The sequence below is a fragment of the Haliotis rufescens genome, unplaced genomic scaffold (genome assembly GCF_023055435.1).
Source record: "Haliotis rufescens isolate VD_foot unplaced genomic scaffold, xgHalRufe1.0.p SCAF_5, whole genome shotgun sequence".
Lineage (NCBI taxonomy): Eukaryota > Metazoa > Mollusca > Gastropoda > Lepetellida > Haliotidae > Haliotis > Haliotis rufescens.
Genome location: NW_025964223.1, coordinates 15,280,156 through 15,294,875, shown reverse-complemented (window position 1 = coordinate 15,294,875; position 14,720 = coordinate 15,280,156). Strand labels below are relative to the sequence as shown.

At 37.1% G+C, this 14,720-nt stretch overlaps 1 protein-coding gene across 15 annotated transcripts in view; it reads left to right on the top strand.

Annotated features, from left to right (window-relative positions):
• LOC124113261 (trichohyalin-like) overlaps positions 1-14,720 on the top strand; it is a 32,492-nt gene that overhangs the window by 2,474 nt on the left and 15,298 nt on the right. For 5 of the 15 annotated variants that reach the window (XR_007218254.1, XR_007218252.1, XR_007218249.1 and 2 more), the window contains exons 2-3: positions 262-447; positions 2,068-2,163. Coding sequence is in view for 1 of the 15 variants with exons in the window: in XM_048383539.1 (XP_048239496.1) it covers positions 262-447; positions 2,068-2,163; positions 12,151-12,177; positions 12,787-12,819; positions 13,229-13,261; positions 13,706-13,738; positions 14,038-14,076 (447 nt within the window). In the remaining 14 variants the exon portion in view is untranslated. Of the gene's footprint in view, positions 1-261; positions 448-2,067; positions 2,164-3,702; positions 3,733-4,960; positions 4,991-7,549; positions 7,580-8,619; positions 8,650-12,150; positions 12,178-12,786; positions 12,820-13,228; positions 13,262-13,705; positions 13,739-14,037; positions 14,077-14,720 lie in introns of all 15 variants that reach the window. The other 10 variants (XR_007218241.1, XM_048383539.1, XR_007218243.1 and 7 more) reach the window with 8 other exon arrangements.

Below are 14,720 nucleotides of genomic sequence, written 5' to 3'. Positions count from 1 at the left end.
GTCATTCTGTCCACATGGTCAAGTAAGGTCAGCTCATAATTAGGGGTGTGCAGTGTAACTCCAGTATACCGATATACCGGTATATTGCAATACGGATGTCAGCAATACACATATCGCAATATAACCCTTGTGTGTGGATATTGTCCAATACAGTCACAGAAGAATTAATGTATAATTATGTAAATTATATGTAATATTTCGATGGACTGGGTAAACCATGTAAACAGCACAATGAGTGTCGCCATTGTGGGTTTTTTTCAGCTTAAGAAAGAGATGCTGCACGTGACGGACATTCTCTCCAGCATGAATATACCCATGGAGACAATTGACATCTCCGATCCCTCCAAAGAGGAAGACAAGAAGTTTATGAGGGCAAATGCAGAACCAAAGGAAGGAATGAAGAACCCCTTGCCACCACAGATCTTCAGTGATGATGAGTACTGTGGGGTAAGTCGTCTATCACATTAAATATTAACAGTCACCGTGTGCAGCCTTCAAGTCATGCTAGTCTGCTAGCCCGTGACTACTACATTGTACGGAGGACAAGTAAAATTCCAGTGATTGTAGCCTTTGCCTAGTTACATTTAAGGGCTATGATTCTGAACCAGTTCTCAAGGCTTCAATTTTACTACAAATTTGAACTAAATAACATCATAGAAAATGTGAACAATACATAGAAAACATATTTGTCTCGTTCAAGCAGGACTAGCTACAAACTCTGAGGAATAGTGTAAGAAGGTTTCCACTAGTCCTCTTGACTTTAAGAAAAACAAATTTCTAAGGCTGGAGTATGAAAGTGCATGTTGAGGGTTTTGGTTATGACACTGTTACTGTAGGCCTCCTAGTTCCTCTCCCTGTTAACATGGTCAACAGTACAACTTGTTTCACCAGTGATTTTGTTGGAGAGAAATGGCTTTAAGACATTTTCATATTTTGTAACTTTGGGCATTCTTCTGTTTCATTACCAAATTTTAAAATTATCTGCAGGATATTTGGATAACAATCAGTAAATGTCCTAAAAAGTGATCCGATCTGCTTCAACCCTGCTTCACTGTGTCAGTGGTATGAGCATACAAGGGAATCTGTAAAGAACCTATTTGTCATCTTCAAAGGCCATTATCTAGTTCTTCCTAACAACAGGCCTTTTACTTCTTCCCTTTTTGCACATGACAAGACTGATGTAATAACAATTCATTGTGAGACCCAGAGACATTTCTATTGAAAACACAGCTCTTTTAAGTAGTTAATAAAATTATGAAAACTGAAGAATAAAATGTTTGTCAATATCATAATTATCAACATGATTAAGCAGCGTTAGAAATTGGCACTAGTCCTGTAGTCCTTGCCAAACTGCCCAGTTGTTAAGGTATCATAAGGACTAGTACAAATTTGCCAAGTTTTAGGGGTTTTGCTATATGTTACCATCATAAGGACTAGAAGACCAAACATGTTAGTTTCTACCACTGATTAAGTACTACTGTACTACGATTAATCCATTTCATTGATGATTAGGGTAAATAATTATGAAAATGTTAGAATTAAAGGTTTATCAGTGTTATATCAATATCATATTTATTAACATGATTCTGTATTGCTTACTCCGATTAAAGCCATTTCATTGATGATTAGGGTTGATATTCAAACCAACCTTACCAAGGATTAGACTGCATATCTTCTTGCTTCTCTAACTGATATTCTATCCCCTACTCTTCTTCCTTTAGTTCGACTAGTATGTTGTAATTGGGAACAGAACAGTGGAATTTGTTTTTGAATAAAGGTCAACAGGGGCACTGGTAGCCCAGTCGTCTAAGGTTCCTGCACCAAGGATGTCAGCACTGCACCCATACTCATGGGTTTCACCAAAGTGGAAACCATCTGAAACCTGCATCACTGTGAGCTTTCCCCACATTAAGCTGACACACTGTGATATAAATGGAATGCTGTTAAAAGTGGTATTAAACCCAACTTACTCACTAAAGGTGACCATATTTTTGACTGTTGTTGCCAACTGCGTCTGCATTGTACATGTTGTATGGAATTGGTTTCAATGCTTTCCTTTCCTTGCAGGGCTATGATCGCTTTTATGATGCTGTGGAATCAAACGGCATATACGTTTTTCTGAAGATGGCTGACAAAATTGAAGTATCACAAGCACAGATAGAGGTACTTGCTTTTTCATTTACAGATCATGCGTGGATATTCACAACTGTTATCAGTTTTCACACCATTTGCATCACTGTACTTTGTCACGGCTGTTGGTGAATTTTATTTATGTTTTAATCACACAATCACTGTTATCACACTTTATGATGACACTGTATTCTGTAGGTCGTCTTCACTTTGTTATCGTTGTAAAGATTTCTTTATTTCCTGAACCATCGTAACGTTTAATATTGTTTAAGAGTTACTTCATCCATGATACAGTTTTCCTATGATACCATGTTGTTCATTTCCAGGAAAGGAAATCTGACTGATTGTGTCATATAAATACAAACTTCATTATGATATCCTTATGGTATATTATGTACATGGTACTGCTATGTTGAGACGTGAAGACCTGTATACTCACTATCATATTTCCTCTCAGCAAGGCATGCTTGGAGTTGACATACCTGACATATTTCACTTGTTTCTCTAAATGCATGCAGTATTCTATAGTCCTTGGACTATATGTTTTCTTTCTCAGTCCTTGGACCTTCTGCCCAGCCGTTATTGCAATGCTATACCACAAAATGAAGCAAGTCTAGATTTTCCACAGGTTCTGAATGTCCCATCTCATTAGGGCTCCATTTCAATTTAAATGGAGTTGTTTGTTTCTATCAAAATCATATATTTTCAGAGACTAAACGTTAATCTTGCAGTAATTATACACATGTTTTTCATCATGTTGATGAAGCAATGACATCAATGTTTTACAACAGTACTAGTCATAGTAGCTATAATAAGCATTAATAATGTAGATATCATCTAATGTGTGGTTAACTACATGGAGTTTTAGAGTGTAACCCAGTGGGAAGCCAAAATAAACCCATGTACCTCATACTTTTACTTTAATAAAGACTGGATGGCACAGGTGGCCAGTCGTTAGGGCTGTGCTATTCACTGTGGAGGATTCCGTGATCATGGGTTTGAGTTTGCTATTCACCATGATTGTTCAAGCATGGTCATCATCATATCCATACCGAAGTTTCAGTTTACCGAAGTGATGAATGTCCTGTATCACTTCAGACCTTCCTCCCACATTAAATGACATGCTGTGATATGACTGAAACACACAACTCACTCCGGCAGACACTTCAGTGGGGTTAACTGATTGGTTATTGTCAGGATCTTATGGCCACTGTGACAGAGCTGGAATATTGCTAATTGTGGCTACCACATTCGCCCCACATCCAAGTATGTCAGTCCCCCTTCTGTTACATGAGAGATCCCCCCGTGAAGATCAGTGTTAGAATTGGTCTTCAGCAACCTGTAAGAGATGACTAACGGATCGGTTGGTCAGACTCACTGACTTGGTTGGTGCATGTCATCAGATCCCAATTGCATAGATCTATGCTTATGATGTCATTCACTGGATTGTCTGGTCCAGATGTGATTATTTACATATCTCCGTTATACAGCTGAAATATTGCTTAGTGCGGCATTAAACAACAAATAACCAGACATGCAAGAGTGTGATGGTGTTAATGCTTATGTTACCAGGAGGAGGAGGAGGAGGAGAAGAAGGATGAGGTATTGTTGTTGTTGCTGTGGTTCCCTTCCCTACATAACTGACCTTTGCCTTGACTTAATAATGTTCAGTTAGATAATATTACCTGGTATAGGTTCAAATATTTTGAGACTGGTCGGGTAGCCTAGTGGTTAAAGCGTTTGCTTGTCATGCTGAAGACCTGGGTTCGATTCCCAAAATGGGTACAATGTATAAAGCCCATTTCTGGTGACCCCTGCTGTGAGATTGCTGGAATATTGCTTAAAGCCGCGTTAAACCATACTCGCTCACTCAAATATTTTGTGATTTCTGCAAGTCATGTACAGGTCTTGCAGCCCCGTACAGCTACAATTGCGGTCTGTGCCCAAGACTTTTCAGTCTACTGGACAGGACTTGGCTCTTATAGCACCATGTAACATCTCAGTATTATCATTTGGACTGTTATTCGCTTAGCTAACTAGACTCTGGCTTCGGACAAGTCACAGACTACAATTGTGTTAAAGTATAAATGTGGGGCGGTCGGGTAGCCTAGTGGTTAAAGCGTTGGCTCGTCACGCCGAAGACCCGGGTTCGATTCCCGACATGGGTACAATGTGTGAAGCCCATTTCTGGTGTCCCCCGCCGTGATATTGCTGGAATATTGCTAAAAGCGGCGTAAAACCATACTCACTCACTCACTAAAGTATAAATGTAAACAGTAATATATGAATAAGTGAGAAAGCCTTAGCTATGTTCAATTAGCATGATTAGGCTTAAAAAAAAAAAAAGTATTGGCTCTCAGGCAATGGCATTTGAAAATATAGTGAGGGCGGGTGGTGTTTTTTTGTTTTTTTGGTTGTTCAAGCTAGTATGTAGAGGAATTTTATTGACAATAATTTCGGCGAAATCATGTTGTTCTTAAATATTGTAGCATTTCACTGCCAGGGTCGTATGTTCGAGGTGGTGGATATTTAAAGATTTACATTTTTTAAAAATGGAAATAAAATGAAATGTGCGGCAGACTTTATGATGATGTGGGCGGTGCCTGAGAACCAATACTATTATTTTTTTTAGCCTTAGCCTGGTATTTTCTTTATAAAAATATATTCATATATTAACTCTCCAAAGTTTTACCTTTAACGTTGACGATATTGTAAAAAGGAGTAGAGATAGTTTTGTCCATGTTGTCAGTGTCAAGCCTTCAATCTGTAAATAGTTTTGAAAAGTTTATTTATTGGATAACATTAAAGATGAGTGTATTGTTATGTTTAGGAAAAAGAAGTAGAAGAGAAAAAGGAAGAGGTATTTGTTTTGTGTGTGAGAGTGTCCCACTTCCTTCTGTCAGGACTCTCTGTGTGATAATGCACCAGACACACACAGTGCCTTGATTGCATGCAGAGAGGTTAACATCCTGTGTCAGCTTTCCATGTATGTACCCATCTTCATGAGGCAAGGATGTTTACTGACTATAGAAGTCCAGTTTCCACCCTTGCCGAACTAGGCTGGAATTTTCATGCTCGATTGTAGCGTAACCAGTGGCTTTTTCGAGTTATGTCCCTTCTATGTCACTCCTATTGACCAATCAGATTCCATCTCTCATATCACTTACACTTGCTTCAAACAAAATGGCGGTGCCCAGTCAAGATGATCTGATCGATAATCAAGATCTATATATTGGTATAAAACGGGTCTTACTCTTCGAAGTGCATCAAATCACTAGAGCACCTTGATTAAAACCATGAAAGGATTTGCAAAATATCTGTTGACGCCCAATTGATGTTATTTATGCCTTGCAAACCCTGCAGTCGACAGAAATCTGCGCATTGAAGTCCATGTTGTTTACACGATTTTGATTGGACTATGCATAGACACATTAGTCCAGGCAAAATGTAACTCTGGAATTTCAGCCTAGTTTGGCAAGGATGGAAACTGGACTTTCATAGTCAGTTAACGCCCTTGCCTCGGGAAGATGGGATGTACCTTAAAGTTTGAAAGCCAGAGAATGATGTCATGTAATGTGAAGTATGTTTATCGATGTGGTCAGTCTAAGGAGTACATTTGACACTGCCTTTAACATGAGGCTTACTTGTATAGGTGCTATCAATGAATTGTATATGAACAGTAAATTATTGAATAAGATTATGAAATCGATCTAAACTAGTTGAGTTATTCTGTGAGATAGGTCCCTCCAGTTTGTCAGAAATCAATATTTTCCCGCTGAAAAAATCTCAGACTATAAAATATGAATATTATTCTTATTTTTTTGTAAAATGACAAATTTCTCTAAATTGAAGGTATCATTCTATCAATGAAAAACAATGCCTTTAAATAACCATGGTGTCCCTGATACTGAAGTGCATGTCTTTCATATCACTTTGAAATGAAATGTCCTTGCGTGTTCCCGTGTGATGTATGTTATCAGTTTGTTTTAGTTCTTGAAGATAGACAATACATGTATGAAGGTTATATGACAGGGCATGGTTGCCATGAACAATAATGAAGGAACCTGGGAAGTTTCATACCAAGAAAGCAGAACTAGTTCTTGATGATCATTCATTATCACAGACTATTTATCTATATAGGCTGTATTTCTAGGCGTGGTTGCCATTGAGGCATCTGGAAAGTTTCATGCCTAGACATTAGTTCTTGATGATGATGATATATATATATATACCGTATATCGCTGTGTATAAGGCGAGTTTTTCGTACCTAAAATAAGGGGGCTAAGAAGGGGGGTCGTCTTATACACGGAGTCGAAGATCTCACATTTTTTTCCACTGGCGATGTCAACCGGCGTCCGATAGCCAGCCCAGCATTTGACAATAAAACTTCGCATTTCGTCCTAAATAACTGTTCCAATAACTATTTCCATACATAAACATGATTTGTATCTCTTTTCCTTGAATAAAGTTTAATAATTTCTGCAAATAAAGTTGAAATGACCCTCGCCTCGATGCAGATTGTCAAACCACCTGACACGGTAAAACAATCAACATCCGCGAGTAGAGAGCCGGAAGTACTGGTAAGCATTTGCATATTGCACATGTGACCTAACATGTGATAACCGGTGAAGCTGAAATCAATTCCCGCTGTTTTTACAGTTGTATTAACAAGTGTTGGAGACGGTGTGTACAAGTGATTGTGGAATAAACACGCTGAATGTGAAGCAAACATAAGCCTAGTTAGTTACAACATAGTTAATTGGCGATTAAATTACTCACCATTGTCTCTTATATGTTATTACTTCATAAATGAATTTTATTTTACGGGCACCAATTTGGTGTCGTACCGTGTAAACACAAAATGGCGACGTGTGCTGGAGTTACACACGCGACCTATCGTTGTAGAAAAAAAACAACGCAAGATAAACATATTTTTATTGCATATATAAGGTTTGTGTGCGCACTTGTGATGTGTGCGAAATACGCATCAGTCGGAAAGCGCACGTTAAATCTCCAAAGTAACTAACTAACTTCTGATGTCCGTGTGCGAAATACGCTACAGTCGGAAAGCGCAGGTTAAATCTTCTATATCAGTCAGACTTGTGATGTGTTTCATTCCCGGTCGCCTTATACACGGAGTATAGGATTTTGGGTTGATTTTAAAGGCGTGTACAGGGGGGTCGTCTTATACGTGGGGTCGCCTTATACACAGCGATATACGGTATATATATATATATATATATATATAGGCTATACGGCTAGCATCTGGGAAGTTAGTACCTAAACTATACCAAATATCCTTATGTTTTTTATGAACCGTCTTTTCTATAAACAAAATTCAATTCATGGATATAATTGATATTTGATTGTCTTAAAGGCTGTTTTGGGAAAAAAGTATTTTAAATAATTTTGTTAATAGGGAGAAGAGGAAGAGAAGGAGAAGAAAGAGGTATTTTTATTGCAGTGGTTTTGATTTCCCTAGTAGAAAATAGATTTATACGTGCCAGGCGTTGCAAGCATGCCCCAAGTCTCAGTTGAAGGGGGTTTTACCCCATAGCACCTGGTGTAGAAAGAGAATATAAACACACGATATACATGTAAATCAGCTGATGACTCCCCATGTTTGATCATTGGACACGTTGAACATTGTGCATGGTTTGCAGGGGTAGTACCACTGGTCATATCCAAATATTTCGCTGCTCACTTGAATTAGTGGTTAATGTAACATAACTCTATTTTTTTTATTTTAGATTTCCATTTGTCCCTCTAGATTGTAAAAAGTCTTGGACTGACAGACTAGTGTCTGTGTCTGTCCCTGGTTTGTCTTGAGCAAAAACTTATCAAGGAAATCATTCTCCTGTAGTGACAGCAGTTCTCCATTTTGTTTGACTTCCTCATAGATGTTTGACCCGTTGATCAGATTTCTGCATTACACATGCATGTTTAGGTGAAACTTCTATGTTAAACCTGTTAAAGTAAGTATTTCACATTTCTGATAATGAAATATGTGCAGACAGTTGTTTGTGTTGGTAGAATCTGTTAAGTAAGAATACTTACATTGTACTTAATCATTTTCACATCTGTTGTATTTAAGTTTTTAAGAGACATGGTTTTAACAACATGCTTTAATTTAAGCTACATGAATATTCTCTTTTATTCAAGAAGCATTTGTTGATTAGTCACATTTAAGACACATGAAGATCCGAGTTAAAATAGACCTTCAGCCACCCATGCTTGTCGTAAGAAGCGATTAACGGGATCGTGTGGTCAGTTTCGCTGACTTGGTTGAAGCATGTAATTGTATCCCAATTGCATAGATCGATTCTCATGATATCAATTACTGGTATGTCTTGTCCAGATTCGATTGTTTACATACCACCGTCATAGCTGGAAAATTGCTGAATGCAGCGTTAAGCAACAAACAAACAAAAGTCACATTTGAATTTTCCTTAATATAATGTTATCCTTATGTATTGATTATTTTGCTAGGGTGATGAAGAGGAACAGAAAAAGGATAAGGTATTTCCATTTTGTGCAAGCTGCCCTTTTCTGTTTGTCAGTATCCCTTCCAGTACTCAGATACATTACATGAAGTATCATATACTTCTTTTTGTTCTATTGTACTGTCCCTGTTCATGCTCATGTGTGAAAGGACATCAAAATAAATAGAAAATTTAGAGTTTGTTACAATATAATGTGTTCAGATATGAATGAAGTGCTATTATAATATGTTGATATCTAATGTGCATAACAAAATAGGAAAATAAGAATGCCACTTTTCCTTCCAACGAGCATCATGTTTTTAACCATAGATTTATAGTGGGGAAGAGGTAATATATCTCCAACAACAACCCTCCTTGTGTGCTCATGTATTTCAGACAGGCGAAATAATTGTATGCAGTGATAATATACAATCCTGTAGGTGGATATTATTTTCCACTTTGCCTCATATTATAAGATAATTATGACTGTTAGCTGAGTGTTGCACCTCTCTCCTTTGTAAATGAACATCTTGCTCCCCATTCCCTCCTTATAAACTGGACACTAGGACATTGCCGAGAATATTGGTCCAGTCCATCAATTACTGCTTAGTAGTTAATGAAGCTTTGATATTATTATCCAATGACAATGGCTTGTGATAAAAAATATAACCTTTAATCTGAGGATCTATGAATACATAATTCATTAATAAACTGCAATCAGCATGCTCAGTGAAAGGCATTCATTATTTTTTCAATTATTTTTCAAGGGGTCGTTGATGTAAGAATCAAAGACCCAAAGCCCCAATGCAACACTGAGATATTTTTTTTAATTTTTTTTCATTTCAAATTTCCATGTTTTTGATTGGTAAATGGTTGTTTTGTTAGGAGGAAGACGAGGAAGAAAAGGCAGAGAAGGTATCTCTAGTCGCTAGCTGTGTGCATGTTGCCCTTCCTTACAAAACCTTGAAAATATATAATTACTCTTGTTACGAAGGGGCGGTTGGGTAGCCTAGTGGTTAAAGCGTTCGCTTGTCATGCTGAAGACCTGGGTTCGATTCCCGACATGGGTACAATGTATGAAGCCCATTTCTGGTGTACCCCGCCGTGATGTTGCTGGAATATTGCTAAAAGTGGCGTAAAAACAAACACTCACTCACTCTTGTTACGATAGTGCAGCAGATATTTGACCTAATGGATCATTCCAGATGTTTCAGGATGATCAGTATTGACATCACCCAGGGGGAGTCCGGGTTAGAATAGGTCCCCAGCGACAGCGTAGGAGGCGATCAAAGGGGTCAGGTGGCATGGCTCGGTGACTTCCTTGATAGCATGTTCTTGTACCTCAAAGTGTGGATCTTTGCTTACAATATCGATCACTTGATTGTCTGGTCTAGTCTCGATCATTTTAGGGCTATTCATGTACCTGGAATATTGCTGGGTGCAGCATGAAACAAATAAATAAATAGTATTGACATTTTAGATAAAAAACGACATTCTCTGAAACCTTTGGAAAATACAAACTCATAGCATAAAACTAAGAGTGAAGTGTTTAGTTAAACTTAGTAGTGTAGTGGAATGTTTGATGACATGTTGGAACAATGTGCAGACAATGTCATGATTATTTTGCAAGGAGGAATAAAGTGAAGAAAAAGAGAAAACGGATGAGGTATTTGTCCCCATTGTTGCAATGGATCCTGTTACCCTTAGATTACAAAGCAGTCATTAATAGCAACAAAATTTTAGTTTAGATTCATCAGATCATTGTCAGTCATTTGAATTAAGAAGATATTAAGTTGTCAATTGACAATATGTGATATGACAGGCCATTCAGAACCTCCCTATTCATGCTATCAGATTGGTACTTTGTGAGTAATACATGTATGTAGGTTCCATGCATGTTTCATCTCCTTACAGAGAAATAGCATCCACCAATACCATGTAGGAATCTCGCCACTATCTGAACTATCATTGAACATTACTGAAATAATCCAATTCATAATTGAGAAATTAGTATGATCATGATATGATCATAAGTTGGATGTATTTTGTTGTAGACTTCACTATGAACATGTAACTTGACCATTCAGATGTTCTATAGAAATACTATACAGTAAATATGTAATTTGTTGACTATGCAAATATTCTATAAATATGAAACTTGACCAGGTAATTTGTTGACTATGCAAATATTCTATAAATATGAAACTTGACCAGGTCAAAATACTTTGTAATGTAATCTGACCATGTGAATCATGTAAAATATGACCTATATCCTAGTATAACTGTGTAATTTGACCATATCAAATATAATCAGGGTAAACAGCGTTGTTCATTACCTGAACCTTGAAAAAGTGTGAGTAGTTAACATTTAATATTTGAAACAACCATCGACTGAAATCAATGATTATGTTGTTAGGGAGAAGAAGTTGCAGAGAAAAAGGACGAGGTACTTGTGTTGGTTTGATAGACCCACCCCCTAGTAGTAGTAACCGATAGTCGAATCTGTAGAATCGGAGCACTTCTCCGTGGGAAGGATGGCTCTCCTCCCATCTGTATGATTGCAGATGCCCCTTTTTCTTCCACCACACCCTGGGTAGTTGGGTAGCCTGGTGGTTGAAGTGGCTCGCCACAACACAGGCCCGAGTTTGATTCCCTACAATGGTAGAATGTGTGAACCTCATTCTTAGTGTCCCCACCATAATATGACTGGAATAATGGTAAAACTAGCATAAAACCCAACTCACGCACTTAACATCTCACCCAACACCCATGATATGTGTAGGGAGTTACATGGTGACCGTGTGATCTGATTTTCATCTTTTTCCATAAGAAATGGAAATGGCAGACAAAATGAAAGTAACCTGTATAATTGCAAATGTTGACACAGATGATGTGTGTCCAGGTAGATGTGAGTGCATATTGCAAAATGCTGCGTGTGGTTATAATCTTCATATTCAAAATTGATTCATCAAAATATTACAAATTTGTTTGGTTAATCATTGAATAAACAGTGTATTACACTTCCTTGTAATAAAAGTTTCTATGTGTCCAAATCATTCAAAATAATATTTTGATATGGAAGGACAAATTACTTATGCACTTCCAGTGAACCATTGTTTTGAGAATGAATGAATTGTTGCTTTGAAGGAAGTGTTTCAGTCTTCAAGAAGATGAAGTTGATAAATATTTTGAATACACGACATCCAAAGCATAAATCTTCTCAGTAACTGTACTTGTGTGAGATCGCATGCTGATAGAAGACAACACCCTTGTCTGTCAGTTCTCCCATTTGCTGTGACTTTCACTTGACAATGTTTACTTGCTAAACGTATGTTATCTATATGTATAAACAATGCCTGTTTTGTTGATTGGATTAATAATTTCTTTCTGTTGCAGTATATTTTTACTGACTCCTTATTGTTTACACATCAGACATCTTTCCTCATGAACTTTTTCATTGTTATTGTTGATTTAGAAGAAAATATGAGTTCATGTTTTGATTCACTTCCAATACTTAAAATTTGATATTTTCCATTAGGAAGAAGAAGGAGAAAAATTGGATAAGGTATAATTGTTTGGTGTGGTTGTGAACTGCTTTTCGGACAGCTCCATAAATGGCTGAAAATGTAAATGCTTGCCATCTTGTCTATCCATGAGAGATATCCACTACAACTGTTGTTGACTGTCCATTGACTGAAGTGCCCATCTGTTAACAACTGTTATCAATGATAAAATAATAAGGAGCAATCTGTTAACAACTGTTATCAATGGTCACGAGTCAAAAGTGCCCAAATAGTGTACAAATGTAATCAATGGTCACAAAGCTCAAGTTCCCATCTGTTAACAACTGTTATCAATGGTCACGAGTCAAAAGTGCCCAAATAGTGTACAAATGTTATCAATGGTCACAAAGCTCAAGTTCCCATCTGTTAACAACTGTTATCAATTGTCACATGATTGAAGCGCCTATCTGTATAAACTGTTGAGTATCTCTGTGCTTTTGATAGTGTTGAGCAGTGTAAAAAACTTCAAAGCATGGCCATATATAGATACAGTGTAATCATTGTTTGTATTCTGCATTTTTCAGTAGAAATTTTTTATGAGTAGTTCATATTTCCTTCTGAGTACTGTTATGATACACATCTCCTGAAAACAGTAATGATTGTGTTGCTAGGGAGGCGATGAGGAAGAAAGCACAGAGAAGGAGGTATTTGGATGATTGCTGTGTTTGTCTGCTGCTTTGTAGCAAGTGCATCTCGTTACATACCAGATACAGTATTGAACAACTTCAAATATATATGTATCAATAGATGTTGGACAAAACACAAAAGGTTATTAATAAGCATGATAAGTATGATGATTACAGATTACTGACAAAATGATAAAGTTAAAGAATTAATGAAGTAGGAACTTGAAGACAATTTTTATTAAGTAAAAAACTATATCACATTAAGTTAAATATGATCTGGTTACAGTACATGCAGAATGATGTTTTTATTAAGAACAGCACTGGAAGCAGGCTGTACGGAGTTTCATCATGTTGGATGTTAAACGAGAGATGCATATTCTCCAACATGTACAATAGTAGATCAGTTATGAATATTTTGTCTTAATAGGGTGGGGAGAAAGAAGAAGAGAAACAGAACGAGGTAGTTGCTGTTGCTGTGAAGTTGATGTGTGGAGTTACATGTGGAGCTATCAGTAGCTTATCAAATAAGGGGCTTTTGTCCTAGTGGGTATTTCAAGAAATGTGCTCAAGCGATTATTCTAAGGCACTGGTGGACATTTGTAAAGCATGTCATCATGTCTAGAGTTTATCAACAACAAATGAATTACATTGTCTAGTTACTTACATTCGACTTAATGGATAGGGTGGTCAGACTCGGTGACACGTGTTCGTCGTACCCTGATGGTGTGGACCATTGCTCATATTATCAATCACTGGATTGTCAAGTCCAGACACAGGCTGAGCAAGGCATTAAACAATAAACAAACAAAACATGTTAGTATTTAAGGTCGAAATATAACTGTAATGAATATGCTATATGGCGTATTGTTGAACCCAGGACTAACACCAGTGCTTTTCTTGGTAGGCAAATAAAGAGGGAGGTGACCAAAGGGAAAAGGTATATTGGCATGCAGTTATCGTCACTCAAGATATGTGTATTGACTATTGAGAAGTACATAGCCCCAGAATGAAAGAGGGTCATGGTTTACACACATGTGGATCATAGTTTGTGAATTCATCTTAATTGTTTTAGAATCCAAAGGGTCAAAATAAGTGACTTTTAGTCTATTGAAATAAAGTAACTTTAAATAGTTTTACGCATATTTACATGTTCCAATATTAGCAGAATAATTGATTTAGGTTTCGTAGAGCTTGTGTCCTTCAACCTTAGACTGAAATCATAAATTGTATTGTTAGGTTGAACAAGATGGAACAGAAGAGGAGAAAACAAGCCAGGTATTGCCTCTACTTTGTCAGCTTGTAGTTGTTATGCTATGTGAGTTGATTTCCTTACAGACATTGAGGTATTTTGTAATAACATGTCATGGATAGCCTTGGAACACTTGAATCTGATGACCTGATAGCAGCCTGCCTACTAGTGTTGCAATTCCTGAATTGAGTTGCAATTTTCTGCAGTCAGATCTATTACATCAGTAACACTGTATTCTTTTTAGGAAGGAGAGGGAAAAAGGATTACGTATTGTACATGGGGTTGTAGTTGCAAGTAGATATATTGGAGGAAATATATGGAAATGTACAGATATGTAATAGACGAAACTCAATGAATCTATAGATGAACACCTTAATACACAGATGAAGACCATGGCTGATTTATGAACTCCTGTAAATTAGTGGTGGGACAATACACCGATGCATCGGTGGATTGCGATTTTTACTTCTCGATTATAAGTATCGATCACAGTTGCATACTAAGTAGAAAATATTGATTCTTACCTTTAGTGTTTGCTTAAATAACTGTTACACCTAATACTAATTAGTAGTGAAAATTAGTAGTGAAAATGTAAGTATTTTCATCCATTGTGTCGTAATTGACACTGCCAACTGTAAATCGTTAGTGTGCCAGGTATTTGGTAATCCTG